This window comes from Bubalus kerabau, chromosome 3 (genome assembly GCF_029407905.1).
Source record: "Bubalus kerabau isolate K-KA32 ecotype Philippines breed swamp buffalo chromosome 3, PCC_UOA_SB_1v2, whole genome shotgun sequence".
Classification (NCBI taxonomy): Eukaryota; Metazoa; Chordata; class Mammalia; order Artiodactyla; family Bovidae; genus Bubalus; species Bubalus kerabau.
This window is the reverse complement of record NC_073626.1, coordinates 116,723,674-116,739,618: the sequence shown is the minus strand read 5'-3', so window position 1 is coordinate 116,739,618 and position 15,945 is coordinate 116,723,674. Positions and strand designations below refer to the sequence as shown.

The 15,945-nt window shown below is 41.8% G+C and overlaps 1 protein-coding gene across 50 annotated transcripts in view; it reads left to right on the top strand.

The window, feature by feature from the left end:
* Nucleotides 1–15,945, top strand: part of MGAT5 (alpha-1,6-mannosylglycoprotein 6-beta-N-acetylglucosaminyltransferase) — a 398,003-nt gene that overhangs the window by 252,781 nt on the left and 129,277 nt on the right. For all 50 annotated transcript variants that reach the window (XM_055572802.1, XM_055572785.1, XM_055572804.1 and 47 more), the window contains 2 exons: nucleotides 2,167–2,301; nucleotides 9,892–10,025. In XM_055572802.1, the coding sequence (XP_055428777.1) occupies nucleotides 2,167–2,301; nucleotides 9,892–10,025 (269 nt within the window). The remainder of the gene's footprint in view (nucleotides 1–2,166; nucleotides 2,302–9,891; nucleotides 10,026–15,945) is intronic.

Sequence of the window (15,945 nt, the reverse complement as noted above, 5' to 3'; positions counted from 1 at the left end):
ATGATATGCAGCCTTGACGTGCTCCTTTCCCAATTTGGAACCAGTCCATTGTTTCACGTCCAGTTCTAACTGTTGCTTCTTGACCTGCGTACAGATTTCTCAGGAGGCGGGTAAGGTAGTCTGATATTCCCATCTCTTGAAGAATTTTCCACAGTTTGTTGTGATTCAAAAAGGCTTTAACATAGTCAGTGAAGCAGAAACAGATGTTTTTCTGGAATTCTCTTGCTTTTTCTATGATCCAACAGATGTTCGCAATTGATCTCTGATGCCTCTGCCTTTTCTAAATCCAGCTTGTACATCTGGAAGTTCTCGGCTCACATACTGTTGAAGCCCAGCTTGGACTATTTTCAGCATTACTTTGCTAGCATGTGAAATGAGTGCAGTTTGCAGTAGTTTGAGCATTCTTTGGCATTGCCTTTCTTTGGGATTGGAATGAAAACTGACCTTTTCCAGTCCTGTGCCACTGCCGAGTTTTCCAAATTTGCTGCATATTGAGTGCAGCACTTTCACGGCATTATCTTTTAGAATTTGAAATAGCTCAGCTGGAATTCCATCACCTCCACTAGCTTTGTTCGTAGTGATGCTTTCTAAGGCCCACTTGACGTCTCACTCCAAGATGTCTGACTCTAGGTGAGTGACCACACCATTGTGATTATGTGGGTCATGAAGATCTTTTCTGTACAGGTCTTCTGTGTATTCTTGCCACCTCTTCTTAATATCTTCTGCTTTTGTTAGGTCCATACCATTTCTGTCCTTTATTGTGCCCATCTTTGCATAAAATGTTCCCTTGGGATCTCTGATTTTCTTGAAGAGACCTCTAGTCTTTCCCATTTTATTGTTTTCCTGTATTTCTTTGCATTGTTCACTTAGGAAAGCTTTCTTATCTCTCCTTGGTATTCTTTGGAACTCTGCATTCAGATGGGTAGATCTTTCCTTTTCTCCTTTGCCTTTTACTTCTCTTCTTTTTCTCAGCTATTTGTAAGGCCTCCTCAGACAACCACTTTGCCTTTTTGCATTTCTTTTTCTTGGGGATGGTTTTGATCACTGCCTCCTGTACAATGTTACAAACCTCCATCCATAGTTCTTCAGGCACTCTGTCTATCAGATCTAATCCTTTGAATCTATTTGTCATTTCTACTGTATAACTGTAAAGGATTTGATTTAGGTCATACCTGAATGGTCTAGTGGTTTTCCCTACTTTCTTCAATTTAAGTTTGAATTTGGCAACAAGTTCATGATCTGAGCCATAGTCAGCTCCTGGTCTTATTTTTGCTGACTATATAGAGCTTCTCCATCTTTGGCTGCAAAGAATATAATCAGTATAATATAGATATTGAACACCTGTTGATGTTCATGTGTAGAATTGTCTCTTATTTTGTTGAAAGAAGGTGTTTGCTATGATAGTGCATTTTCTTGGCCAAACTATTTTCTGTACAGGGCGGTATAGGAAGAAGTTTGTACTGTAGAGGCTTGTATTGAAATGGAAGGAGGTCAGTAGGGGCAAGAACAGACTCTGGGAGAAACTGATAGGTACTGAGTATCCAGTATATGTACTTTGTTTTCAATACCTATTTCAACTGCCTAAAGAATTCCCGAGAGGTTTCTGTCTTACCATCTTCTCCGTATCTAATCCTTTTTGTTTTGTTTTTGGTGAGGAAAGATTCAGAGAAGTTAACTTCCTAAGATCTCATGGCTGCTAGATTGGAGAGTATGATTTATGTTGGCTGGAATATATATGGCCTGGGCTTAGGAAAATCCACCAAGATCACCAGGTGATTCTAATGTGCAGGCATGTTTGGGAACCATTGCTGCATGTTGCTTCCACAATTATCTGTTTAAATAACACATCTGGCCCTTTCACCAATGCTTAAAGACCTCCATAATCTTCTTGACCAGCAAATTAAATAGAGATAGACTGAGACCCAGATCTTCTTTGGTTTCTAACGCTGTATTTGTATACCACCATTTGCTTTTGCAAGACTCAGAATTGAGGCTTTGGATGGACCTGATGACTGGGCAAAATTTGGATAGGCAGCTGACTGGGAACAGCCTTGTCATTCTTCCTGATAAGGATTCTTGGGATGTTTCTTTGCCTATTAAAGTTGCTAAGTGTAATGCTTGTAGTAAATTGTTTTTCTTTTTTTCTTCTTTCTGTTCTTTCTCTAGAATAATGAAGAAGGTCGTTGGAAACCGATCTGGCTGCCCAACTGTAGGAGATCGAATCGTTGAGCTCATTTATATTGACATTGTAGGACTCGCTCAATTCAAGAAAACTCTTGGACCATCCTGGGTTCATTACCAGTAAGTGCTCTTACTTGTTTTGTTCTTAAATTTTTAGAGCTTTTTATTTTGTTAACAAGAGTTGCATGGTTGCCAGTAGAAAAAGCTTATCAAATATCGTCTTTTGAGCTGTGCAGAGTGTTCCTCATTCCTAATTGAAGTTCAGATTCTCCACGGTGTCTTTTGACTTTCAACACTCTTCATTAGTTTCACTGATTTAAGAGTAGAATCCAAATGTCCAGCCTTATTTTTCCTCCCCTAACACTTAGCTTGCATCTCTGTCTGCATACACTAATCTCATCCGTTTAATCAAGTAACAATTTTGATAAAATATGGACAGTGTCATTTCTTGTGTTCTTTAGATTTGAGATGGTGACTCATTTCTCTGTCCCTTTCCTCCATCAGTATTGTTATTCTTGGAAGAAAAAGCTGGGTGTACCTTGTCTAAATGCTGCTGCTAAGTCGCTTCAGTCGTGTCCAACTCTGTGCGACCCCATAGACGGCAACCCACCAGGCTCCCCCGTCCCTGGGATTCTCCAGGCAAGAACACTGGAGTGGGTTGCCATTTCCTTCTCCAATGCAGGAAAGTGAAAAGTGAAAGTGAAGTTGCTCAGTCGTGTCCGACTCTCGCGACCCCATGGACTGCAGCCTACCAGGCTCCTCCGCCCATGGGATTTTCTAGGCAAAAGTACTGGAGTGGGGTGCCATTGCCTTCTCCATGTCTAAATGCTAGGGTCTTATATTTTTAAAGATACGCCTTATGCTTAGTATGACTGGAGTTCAGTGTTACTCTGTGCACAGTTTTATTATTTAATAGAAGATCTCACTATTTCCATATATGTGGGTTTGAGACCATGACTTAGTATTTGAAACAGTCTTACATGGTACACAAGCCTGACACTAAATAACATTGAATTCTATAATGAAGCTTATTAATTTTTCAATTTCCTTACACTCTTTCTAAGAGAGGCTTAGTTTAATGCTACTGTGTCTCAGATACTACTTTTTTTAAATTGGAGGATAATTGCTTTACAATATTATGTTGATTTCTGCCATATGCAATGTGAGTTAGCCATAGGTATACATATATCCCCCCTGACACTACTTTCAACACTTGCATGAGAATAGCTGTAAGTCTCGGTGTTCAACAGGCAAAATAAAGTATCAGTTTGACTTTAACAATTCTTATTAATGAAGACTAATAGGAGGATTGATCAGGATGGTGGAGTAGGAGAATGTGGAACTTGTCTCCTGCTACATACACATCCAGAATACATCTAAATATAGAACAGTTCTCATTGAAAACTAACTGGAAGCTTGCAGAAAGAGTCTGTATGACCAGGACTGTAAGAAAGACCCACAGGTAATCAGGGAGGAAGGAAGGAAAAGCGATCAGGCAGGGATCCCTGGGAAGGGGCTCCAGAAAAGGGACACTGCCCTGGAAAGTGGTGAGAGCCAGACTGGGGCCCTGAGTCATGGGGTCCTACCCGAGGGAGATGAACCCCCTTGTTAAGTTAGTGGGCCACTGGCACTAACAGGAGAGCTGTGGGAAGCTTAGACCCTGCGTGTGAGGAGCACGTGTCCCTGGGCTTGCCCATGAGGCAGGGCAGAGAGGATGAACAGAGGCTTCCTGCAGCTGCCTCAGAGTGTGCCAGCCCTAGCTGACTAAGTACTCCAGCCCCTCTTACTCCATGTCACAGCATGGCCCTGGATCCAGGGTGGCCATGATGAGAGAGGGAAAACAGTGGGACACAGAGGCGACCTGGACCCGGGATGGAACCTGAGTGGGTGGCAGTGGTTACTGTTGACGCTTACTCAAGCAGTGCATCAGAAGCAGCCCAGATCTCTGACAGCAGCTCACCCTAAATACCTGGGCACACAGGCTCCACCTGCCAGCAACGCCACAAATAGGCAGAAACAGAGGAGATTGAGGGCCGTGAAAGGCTGTCTGTGAGCAGCAGAAGGTACTTGGACCCAAGCCTACATCTCAGTAGAGGAAGGGAAACAGTGGCTGGTGCCCACACAGAGAGCATGTCAGAGACAGCTCGCATCTCTGTGGTTGGCTGACAAGCTGAGAGCCTGCACCCTCTGCCCTTGCTTCAGCACTCCGCACTCTGGGGTGAGGGTCCCAGTGCTGGGACAGGGGAAAGCACACACTTAACAGGAACAGATGAGACTTCCCTGGTGGTCCAGCGGTAAGAATCCATCTTGTAATGCAAGGGACATGGATTCAATCCCTGGTCAGGGAACTAAGATCCCATAGGCTGCAGAGTGACTAAGCCTGCACACTACAGCTGCTGAGCCCATGAGACGCAACTAGAGAGTCCAAGTACCACAATGGAAGATATCGAATAATGCAACAAAGATACTGTGTGCTGCACCATGCAGCCAAATAGATAGGAACAGAACCAGCTTGACCCGAAATCTCAGGACTTCTGCTCCAGAACCTTAGGATCAGATCACCTCTGATAGGAAGGCGACGGCCACCTAGCCCAGAGGAAGCCCTGCCTCACCCCCAGCTTCAGCTCTAGCCCCTCCATCTCCAGTCCCACCCATAGCAAGGTGATAGCTGCCAGCATTCTGGGAGGAAGGGCGACTTGAATCCACATCAAATCCAGCTGCCATAAGGTGAATGCCACAATAAATCGAGTCCCACAGGGGAGACTCGATTTTTTGGGGGGAGGTGGGGTGGGGGGGGGTGGTTTCCCAGTGCATATAAAAGTTATGTTTACCCTATACTGTAAGTGTGCAACACCATTATGAGTAAAAAAAAAAAAAAGTACATATTTAATTTTACAAATACTTTCAGTTATGAAATGCACAGTGTAAGAATATAGTCAGTGATATGGTAACAGATGGGAATGAGACTTATCCTGATCATTTTGTAATGTACAGAAATATGGAATCACTAAGTTGCACACCAGAAACTGGCATAGTGTTATGGGTCAGTTATACTTCAAAAACAAAGATGAAGGCAAACTCATGGAAAAAGAGGTCAGGTTTGTTGTTATAACAAGTGGGGAGTGGGGGAGGAGGAGTTGGGGGATAGTAGTCAAAAGGTATAAACTTGCAGTTGTGAGATAAGTGAGGGATGTAATATACAATGTGATAAATATTATTAACACTGCTGCGTTGCTTACCACCGCTGTTAAGAGATCAAGCCCCAGGAGTTCTTATCACAAGGAAAAGAAACTTTATTTTGTATCTCTACAATGATGGTTGTTTACTAAGCTTGTGGTATTCATTACACATTGTATAGAAGTCAAATCATTATGCTATACACTGGAAGCATTCTGTGCTGTGTGTCAATTATTTTTCAGTAAAACTGGAAAGGGAAAGGAAACTCTTTTAAATAGGTTATTGCTAAAAATTGCCAACCAACATCTGACAGTGCAGCGTTGCCACAGACCTTTAAAATTTGTATTAAAAAATTGAAAAAAGAATGAGTATCTGCAAAATGCAAAAAGTGAAGCACCATGAAATGAGGTGTGCCTGTAGTTTCTTAAAAAAAAACAAAATATAAATCTGGGGTGGTCCGGGATGGAAGTTTGTTGTTTTCTTTTCAAATCTTGAGACCACGATAAATGTTCTCTGTTATATGGGAGTAGCCATCTTTATGCTTGGTTAATAGGCCATATCAGTGAATAAAGTTTTTTTTCTTTTTAGCAACAGCATTAAAAACAAGAAAGACAGAGCTGTTTTTCTCTGGCTTTTGCGAGTGGGCAGGCATCTGATAAACATGCCAAAGGAACCGGGCATTTTGAGAGTCCCTGGACTCAAATATTCTCATCATTAAGAATGGCTGTCTGGATGGAAATATATTCTCGGTGGTAGCATTTAGGTCAATTAAAAAGGATGATTTTATTATTAAAATGGTCACTGCTGATGGGTATTTGATTCTTGTTGGATGAAAAGGCTCTATCTCAGAGGGGATTTTATGGGAGAGTGTAATGTTAATCCCTCCATTCTTTAATAAATCATCTGTGTCAGTGATATTAGCTGGCAGGAGGTCTGTTAGGACTTTAGCATTGGTGTCTTTGAGGTGTGATATATCTGAGATTCTCATCCAAAAGCCAAGCAGATTCTCTAGAAAGTTTCTTGCCTATTTCTTTTCCTTGTAAAGGTTAGAAATTAGTGGTGCTCCCTGTATTCATCACGGGTAATGGAAGATGATAGGAATTCTATTAAATGTTAAGTTTATCATTTGATGTTTTGTTTAGGCACAAACTTATGAGTCCTGTTGATCTTGAAAAAATATAAATTCTGTCCAATTTATGTAGGGACCCAGGATGTGCTGCAGTTCATGGGGTCACAAAGAGTCGGACACAACTGAGTGACTAAATTGCACTGAGGCATTCAGTTAAACATGTATTGAATATCTACATGTGACTAGTGTCCTGCTAGGTACTGCGAAACTCATATCTGTTTTGCTTCATGTGAGGCCTTTGCTGGGCATTGAGAACACACAGAAAAGGAAGATATAAATAGTCCAAGATACACTGTTTCGCATCAAACTCCAAATTAGAAAGTAGGTCCTGGCAAGGAGGTTGTGAGTATCCAATCTTGTAATAGCGGGGCTTAGCACAGAGAGAATGTTCCAGGAATCATTTGGCATTGCTGCAGCCATCCCTGTTAGGAAGCCAGCTGCCTCAGGCAGCAAGGCAAGTATCTTTTAAAGTCATCAGTCTATTCCTGATGCTCCAGACACACAAAAGGCATTAGAGGAACAGCATAAATATTAACAACACAAACCCAATTCCAAAACACACAGATGTAGAAAGTGATTGAAGAGGGAAAACTATAATGTTCAGCCTCCCCTGCCACAGACAATGATCAGTCTCTTGCCTCTGGTTTGTAAAACAAACCAAGATAAGCTCAAAAAGAAAAGAAAAAGGACAATTCCCAGATCAAAGCTTTGAGTATGTAGAGCTACAAGCTTAGAGACAAGTGTAGAGGCATCCCATCATCATTCATTCTGTAGTCTTCCATTGAGTAGAAGCCAGCATCATTTAGCATACATTTAGACCCCATCTAAAAGTCCAGGATTTCAAGTGTGAGGCTCCTGCCAGGCGTCTTTACTCATCAGGCTTTGTTTTCATTATCCAAATATAAAATAACACCAGCAAAATTCTAAGTTAAAAATAGAATCACAAGCTAGAGAGTTTTAGAGTCCATTACAAACAAGTGTAGGCAGCCAAAGCCTCCACGGCAAAGGTTTCTGGGAGGGGGGTGGCTGGTTCCCCTGCCGCGCCTGCTGGGAGCACTGTCAGCTTTGGCCCCCAGCTCTGTGCGTCTCACGGGAGCTGAACCATCCCCAGTCCCACAAGTCGGTGTGTGTCCTCCCCCTTCCTGTAGCGACCTTCTACAGAGCTGCCATCATCCCAGCTCTTTTTTCTTTCTTTTTACTGAAGTATAGTTGATTTACAATGTGGTGTTAGTTTCAAGTGTACAGCAGAGTATCCAATTACACGTACATATAAATTCTGTCATTAGGTTGATCCCTTGTTCCTTGAGAACCATGTGGGGACCTGGAAGAAGGACACTGTTTCTGTAGTCAGCTTGTATTTTACTTTGTGGTCATGGCCCACCCGCCTTCCACCTTTCTTTCCCTCTTTCTTTTCTTCCTTGTCTAGACAGATAATGCTGACATGAAAATCATCACACTAAAATAACAACTTAATATTGCTCTTCCTGGAAAATTCAGTCTGGCGATTGCATTCTTTTTTTCTGCATCATGCATTGATGTAAAACTGACTGAAAGATGAATTTCCTACTAGTGGGGGAAGGAAGAAAGAAACTGAATCAAATCAAAAAGTTATTGTCATCATCTGATTCTAAAATGTGGGCTCTGATCTCTCTTTACTGTTGTGCTTATTGGTCCAGTAAAAGCCATTTAGAATTATTAATACATAAGAATAGTGCTGAAATAATAATAGATACAGAAAATAGTGCTGTTTCATTGGCCAGTCATGAGTTAAATTTACATCAGTGTCTTGAAAATCAGTGATGATATAAATGTAACCAAAATCAATAAATTCTGTTTTAGTATTGATTCCTTTCTTCTGATTGACCATTTTTTATGTACTCCAAAGCAATGATCAGAAGGCTTTATCTGTAAAGAGCCAGGTAATAAATATTTTAGTCTTTGCTTGGCCATGTGGTCTCCATTTTAGCTACCAAACTCTGCTGTTACTCTAGGTAATCAACCATAGACATACAGAAACAACTAGGCTTGGCTAGTTCAAATAAAACTTTACTTTTGAACACTGAAAGTTGAATGTCATATAATTTTCACATCACAAAATATTCTCCCCTTTTTAACCATTTAAAAATGTAAAGACCATTCTTAGCTAGAAGACCACACAAAAACAGGCCATAGACTGGGTTTGGTTGGTGCTGTTCTAAGGCTTTGGTGGAATAACCAAATGAAACAGCTTCAGTTTCAATTCATTTTGAGCTCCCAGAAACACAAATACATACAAATCATGACTGTCTACTGAGTGAGATTCTAAGCTTTACCAAAAATCTTGTACTCTAGTCAACTGATGAAAATCTTGAATAATTGTTGAAGAAGAGCAAGCTTTGTTCTCTGGGCAGAATAAGACCTCTGTCTCAGTGTGCCTGGGCTGCTGTACCAAATCCTGGGTGACTTATAAATAGTAAATGTGTATTGCTCACATACTGGGGAGACTGAAAGCCTGAGATCAGGATGCCAGCATGGTCAGGTGAGGTGGCAGACTTCATATTGTATCTTCATACTGTGGAAGGGGCACTGGAGTTCTGTGGAATCACTTCTGCTACTGCTGCTGCTGCTAAGTTGCTTCAGTCGTGTCCTACTCTGTGCGATCCAGAGATGGCAGCCCACCAGGCTCCTCCATCTCTGGGACTCTCCAGGCAAGAATACTGGAATGAGTTGCCATTTCCTTCTCCAGTGCATGGAAGTGAAAAGTGAAAGTGAAGTCGCTCAGTCATGCCAACTCTTAATGACCCCATGGACTGTAGCCCACCAGGCTCCTCAGTCCATGGGATTTTCCAGGCAAGAGTACTGGAGTGGGTTGCCATTTACTTCTCCAACCCTCATGAGCTTATCACTTCCCCAAAGCCCCACCTCCTAATACCATTTCCTTAGGATTTCAGTCTATGAATTGCTGGGGTGGGGGTGAGGGGGGATGGGGGGCTGGTGGTGGGGGATGGAGATAAGCATTCATACCATAGTAACCTCTAAAAATGTTAATTCTTTTCTTTTTCCACAGTTGTTCATTAATAGTCAACACTGTATGCTCAGCCCTGGGTAGGGGCGCAGCAGTGACCATGGCCTTCTACAGTTCTAGCTTTAGGGAACTTTTTATTTCACTGGTATTTGAGCATCTTCTGTGATTAGTCAACTTGTCCAAAGCAGATTGTATGGACATCGGCTCTGGCTCGAAAGTCACACCTGGGGATGTTTAGTAGACAGGCTAGTGTAAGACCTCTCGACTCCTGCCCAGTGGCATTTCTTACTTAGAGAATTTGTCCATCTTTGGTAGTTCCTGAGAGAGAGGGTAGAGCTTTTGGTCTTCTGACTTTGGGGTCAAGGTTGTTATTTTACTCATGGCATCGTTTATCTTTCAGGTGCATGCTCCGAATTCTGGACTCGTTCGGCACAGAGCCAGAGTTCAACCATGCCAACTATGCCCAGTTGAAAGGCCACAAGACACCCTGGGGCAAGTGGAATCTGAACCCACAGCAGTTTTACACCATGTTCCGTGAGTAGTCATGTCTCAGCTCTGCTTTCCAGACTCCCATCAGAGACGAATGGGAGAAGAAATGAGGCTACCAGGCGTTTGCATTTGTGATTCCTGGGGTCTTTAGCTGTAGAAATGTGTGCTCTGGAACCTTTTACTTGAGAATAACTGGATTTTTTTAAACTAGAATTGAAAGGCTCTGTGAACATTTTGTGAAAAGCCTTGGAAATGTTCTGGAGAAAAATGTTCAATATTAAAGTATCACTGAAAACCACCTGGGAAAGACTTTCGGTGGTCTTTGATTGGCAGACACTAAACATGCTTCCTGCCACACAGACCCTGTTTAGGGTCCACTTGATGATTCCGGAGGAATGAGATCTTCCGTGTCTATACATTTTTCCAAATACTGTAATTGAAACTTCATTATTTTAGGCATCAAACTTTATAAAGAAAAAGCCAGCCTTTTCAAGATGGAATGATTTAAAAAGCTGTCTCATACCTTACTGACTTCTTAAACCCTGGGCTCAGGATGAAATCTTACGCTGTCTTGCTCATGTGGTGTCTTGTTGCCAATGCCAGTGATTATTTTGCAAAGTGATGTAATGGACATACTAAAAGATGATGAACTCACTGGCCCCAGCTGTAGCCTCTCAGTGTTTTTTTGTGTGTTTCTTTCCCACACTGACCATTTCTTGCTGCTGCCATCAGTCTACCTGCCTGCAGTTTGATTTCACTTACAATTAGTTGAGGACTGTGAAGCCAAATGCCAAGTCTGATAGTATTCATGCCAGAGATAAATTTTTTGTTTCAGTTCAGTTCAGTCGTTCAGTCATGTCCGACTCTTTGCGACCCCATGAACTGCAGCACGCCAGGCCTCCCTGTCCATCACCAACTCCCGGAGTCCACCCAAACCCATGTCCATTGAGTCAGTGATGCCATCCAACCATCTCATCCTCTGTCATCCCCTTCTCCTCCTGCCCTCAATCTTTCCCAGCATCAGGGTCTTTTCAAATGAGTCAGCTCTTTGCATCAGGTGGCCAAAGTATTGGAGTTTCAGCTTCAACATCAGTCCTACCAATGAACACCCAGGACTGATCTCCTTTAGAATGGACTGGTTGGATCTCCTTGCAGTCCAGGGGACTCTCAAGCGTCTTCTCCAACACCACAGTTCAAAAGCATCAATTCTTCGGCGCTCAGCTTTCTTCACAGTCCAACTTTCACATCCATACATGACCACTGGAAAAACCATAGCCTTGACCAGACGGACCTTTGTTGGCAAAGTAATGTCTCTGCTTTTGAATATGCTGTCTAGGTTGGTCATAACTTTCCTTCCAAGGAGTAAACGTCTTTTAATTTCATGGCTGCAATCACCATCTGCAGTGATTTTGGAGCCCCCAAAAATATAGTCAGCCACTGTTTCCACTGTTTCCCCATCTATTTCCCATGAAGTGATGGGACCAGATGCCATGATCTTATTTTTCTGAATGTTGAGCTTTAAGCCAACTTTTTCACTCTCCACTTTCACTTTCATCAAGAGGCTCTTTAGTTCTTCTTCACTTTCTGCCATAAGGATGGTGTCATACACATATCTGGGGTTATTGATATTTCTCCCAGCAATCTTGATTCCAGCTTGTGCTTCCTCCAGCCCAACGTTTCTAATGATGTACTCTGCATATAAGTTAAATAATCAGGGTGACAATATGCAGCCTTGACATACTCCTTTTCCTATTTGGAACTAGTCTGTTGTTCCATGTCCAGTTCTAACTGTTGCTTCCTGACCTGCATACAGATTTCTCAAGAGGCAGGTCAGGTGGTCTGGTATTTCCATCTCTTTCAGAGTTTCCCAGAGTTTATTATGACCCACACAGTCAAAGGCTTTGGCATAGTCAATAAAGCAGAAATAGATGTTTTTCTGCAACTCTCTTGCATTTTCGATGATCCAGCAGATGTTGACAATTTGATCTCTGGTTCCTCTGCCTTTTCTAAAACCAGCTTGAACATCAGGAAGTTCACGGTTCACGTATTGCTGAAGCCTGGCTTGGAGAATTTTGAGCATTACTTTACTAGCTTGTGAGATGAGTGCAATTGTGCGGTAGTTTGAGCATTCTTTGGCATTGCCTTTCTTTGGGATTGGAATGAAAACTGACCTTTTCCAGTCCTTTGGCCACTGCTGAGTTTTCCAAATTTGCTGGCATATTGAGTGCAGCACTTTCACAGCATTATCTTCCAGGATTTGAAATAGCTCAACTGGAATTCCATTATCTCCACTAGCTTTGTTCATAGTGATGCTTCCTAAGGCCCACTTGACTTCACATTCCAAGATATCTGGCTCTAGGTGAGTGATCACACCATCGTGATTATCTGGGTCATGAAGATCTTTTTTGTACATAATTCCCCTTGATGAGGTGAATGCCTATTCTGGAAATGACCATTCCCCCAAGTTAAACAGTTCATTTGTACACTCAGAGTGCAGATTTCTGTTTTCCTAAATTCTTGAAGTAATTTTAATCCAGAGCTTTCCATCCTAGAATTACTATCTGAAAGCTAATCTGTTTCCCTTGTTAAGACCCACAACCCCCCTCTCCTTACCTTTTCCCCGTGTGCTGACCCGTTCCCCTCACAAACAGCCACCTAAAGGTGACCTTTTGTTGGGTTCACTCTGTACAACAACAAATACACTGGACTGCTCCTTGAGTGTGAAGTGTGAGAAGGAAAACAAATTGAGGGCTGTGGCAGATGAGGAAATCTGCTCATGTTTAAATGTTCATTTTAGCTCAGAGAGGCGTGTGAAAGTGTTCTTATGCATCGTGAACATTACTATCACTGCTTCTGGAGCACTGTCATCCTGCTGTCATAGTCTGTTCCTGGGGCAGAATTCAGGGGGCAAACTAATACAGGGGTGGTGGGTGACAGGTGGCCGGCAGCATGGGGAGACATGGCTGTGCAACTTCTAGGAGCCAGAATGGGGTGACTCGTCTGTTACTTCACATAAATACAATGTTTAGCCGTGTTGTGCAAAATGGCCAGAACTGCTTAAATGACATGGTATATTTATATCCTCCATGGGATGGTGTTTCCCTACATCCGGAACATAAACATAGGAGGCTTTTCCAGAAAGTAAGTTCTCATTTAGAATGCTGGGATTCAGAGTCCTGAGAAACCTATTTTATTTTCTATGAATGGAGGATTTGAAAGTGTTGGTTGAATTGAAATCCATTCACTGCTTAAAATGTAACTAAAAATGGAAAAAAATAGATCAGTTCTTGTTAACCTGGGAAGGAGATAGTTTTCTAAGTGACTCAGAATTCATCAGCAATCAGGGGGCAAAGCCTATACATTTGAGTGCCTTAAAAAAAAAAGACCTGTATGCCCAAAACAACAGTATCAAACAAATAATACCATAGCATATTCTGTTACAGAGGGTTAATATCACTGATGTATAAAGAGCTACTAAGAATTGAGACAAAAATGTTCCGCAGTCCAGTAGGCAAATGGTCAAAAGCAGTCCAGAGAAAAAAGAAACGTATTGCTCCAAATACATGAAGCATGTTAACCTCACGCATAATAGGAGAAGTACGTTTTAAAATTGCACCAAGATCCCATGTCCCACATATCAAATTGGCAAGAAGCTGAAAGTTTGCTCGCGCAGCTCTTCTTCAGGTGAGACTTCAGGAGAGCACTGGGAATGCAGCCCGGCTGCCACTGCCCCATGCCAGGGCATTTGTCACCGTCTAGCACAGCTTCTAGGCGTCTTTCCTTTGACTAAGCAGATCATATCTAGGAATCCACCCCAAAGACAAGTGAGCAAAGATCATACATGGCATGAGTACAAGGCCATGTGTTGTGACGCTGTTTGTACTAAGGAAAGACTGGAAATAACCCAGAGGTTCCTATTAGAGAACTGAGTGAATCATATAGTCCATTAATAGAGTGAAATCGTGTGTAATTGTGCAGAAGGACTGAGGGAAGATTACACTGTCTGAAGGGAGATGTCTAGTCTATATTAAGTGACAAAAACCAAAGTTCAAGGCAGTGTGTGGAGTCCCTCCCTTCTATGCAAGAAGGGTATGCAGCAGGAGGAAAATGTGTGTATGCTGATGTATGTGAATGCGCTTGTGTTTTCAGAAGAAACAATGGAAGACTAAAAACAAGCTAATAAAAATGATTACCCCTGGAGGAGGGTTTGAAGGGACAGGGATAGAAAATAGGTGTCTTTTTTTTTTTCTTTAAACTGAAGTATAGTTGATTTGCAATGTTGTGTTAATTTCTGCTGTACAGCAAAGTGATTCAGTAACACATATCTATATATTCTTTTTTATAGTGTTTCCTGTTATGATTTGTCACAGAATATTGAATATAGTTCTCTGTGCAAGACGTCTCTTAATGTACTTTATTTTGACTTTAGAACCATATAAATGTTTTATTTAAAAAGAAATAAGAATTCACCAAAGATTGAAGAGATTAAAAAACATGAGACACACCTACTGATATGTGAGGTTGGTATTAATCTCTCACACAGATAAAATAATTATTTCAACTGACTTTAAAACACAATCTTTGGACCGTACATTTGTAGTGGGGAATATTTATTATTATTTGGAACTATTCCAGGTATACCGTGGGAACCAGAATTTGCAGTGTATAGGAAGAGGGAGTGCTTAAAGAAGTTAAGAGTGTATAATATTTGGCTTGAATAGGAAATAGCAATGTGAACTTATATTTTCTCTTTAAAAAGTAAATGTTTCCTAACTCTGTACTTTGAAAAGGATCAAAAGTAAAGACAATCAGGTGGCAATGAGTATCCTTAACACTTGTTTGGGACTTCCTAAGTACCTTTCCCACTGAAGAAACCTCTTTCTAAGATAAATAGGTGATTTTAGGTCTAGGGTGGCAAACATTAAAAATGTGACATCTTTAATCTGGAAGCAAGGAAACTAAGAAAGACCCCTGGGGTGGAGTCAGAAGGACATAGGAGCCAAAGATGAGGTAGTTTGAGCATCAAAAAGAATAACAAGGACTTCCCTGTGGTCCAGTAGCTAAGACTCCGGGCTCCCAGTGCAGGGGGCTTAGGTTCAATCCCTGGTCAGGGAACTAGATCCCATATGCTGCGACTAAAAACCCTGCATGCTGCAGCTAAGACCTGGCACAGCCAAATAAATTAAAAAAAAAAAAAAAAAAAAAAAAGAATAATGACTGCAGTGGAGGGAATCAAACCAACAGAAAATTATCCATGAGTCCAGAATGATAGTCCAAGCAAGAAAAACCCACAAAATCAATTGATCACCTTTAGGAGTTGCTAGGACACCCACTTCATGACCCTGAAAAATAAAGGGAAAGAATCCAGTTTTGATCCTGCTTTCCTAGGACAAATTGTATTTGAAGATAATCAGATAGTTGATGAGAGAACGTTGTTAATTATGGAGAAATCACAGCTAATAAATGCAAAAGGAATGAAAAATTAGAATATCAGTGTCTTACAACTCTTAATAAGACAGTGGAGCAAGGCAGGGATTATCAGTGATGGCAAAATCCATCAGTGAACAGGTTGATGGAAAACATCCTTATGTCAGAGGCAGTCTTGAATGGGGGAAACAGGGAAACGAAGCAGTTGGGGACCTTGATCTTGTTGAGGATGTGCCTGAGGTTGGAGAACTTGTAGAAAAAAAGCAGTGCCTCCCTGCTCCACCCTACCTCCAGAGCCTGCCCACAGAGAATTTGGCTGCACCCCTTAGAGAGGGTCCTTCCCTTCCCACATGACAAAGGGGCCAGATCCAGTCTAACCCCGTTGTTCCCACAGAACCTTCCATCCCCCGCCCTTTGGGTATATGTGGCTGTTCTCACAACCTGAAGCGGAGGGGGTGGGGTGTGGGGAACCATTCCTTTGAATAGAAGATAAAAGTGTCAAAAGTTTACCTATGTCTTGTCAATTAAAAAAAAAAAA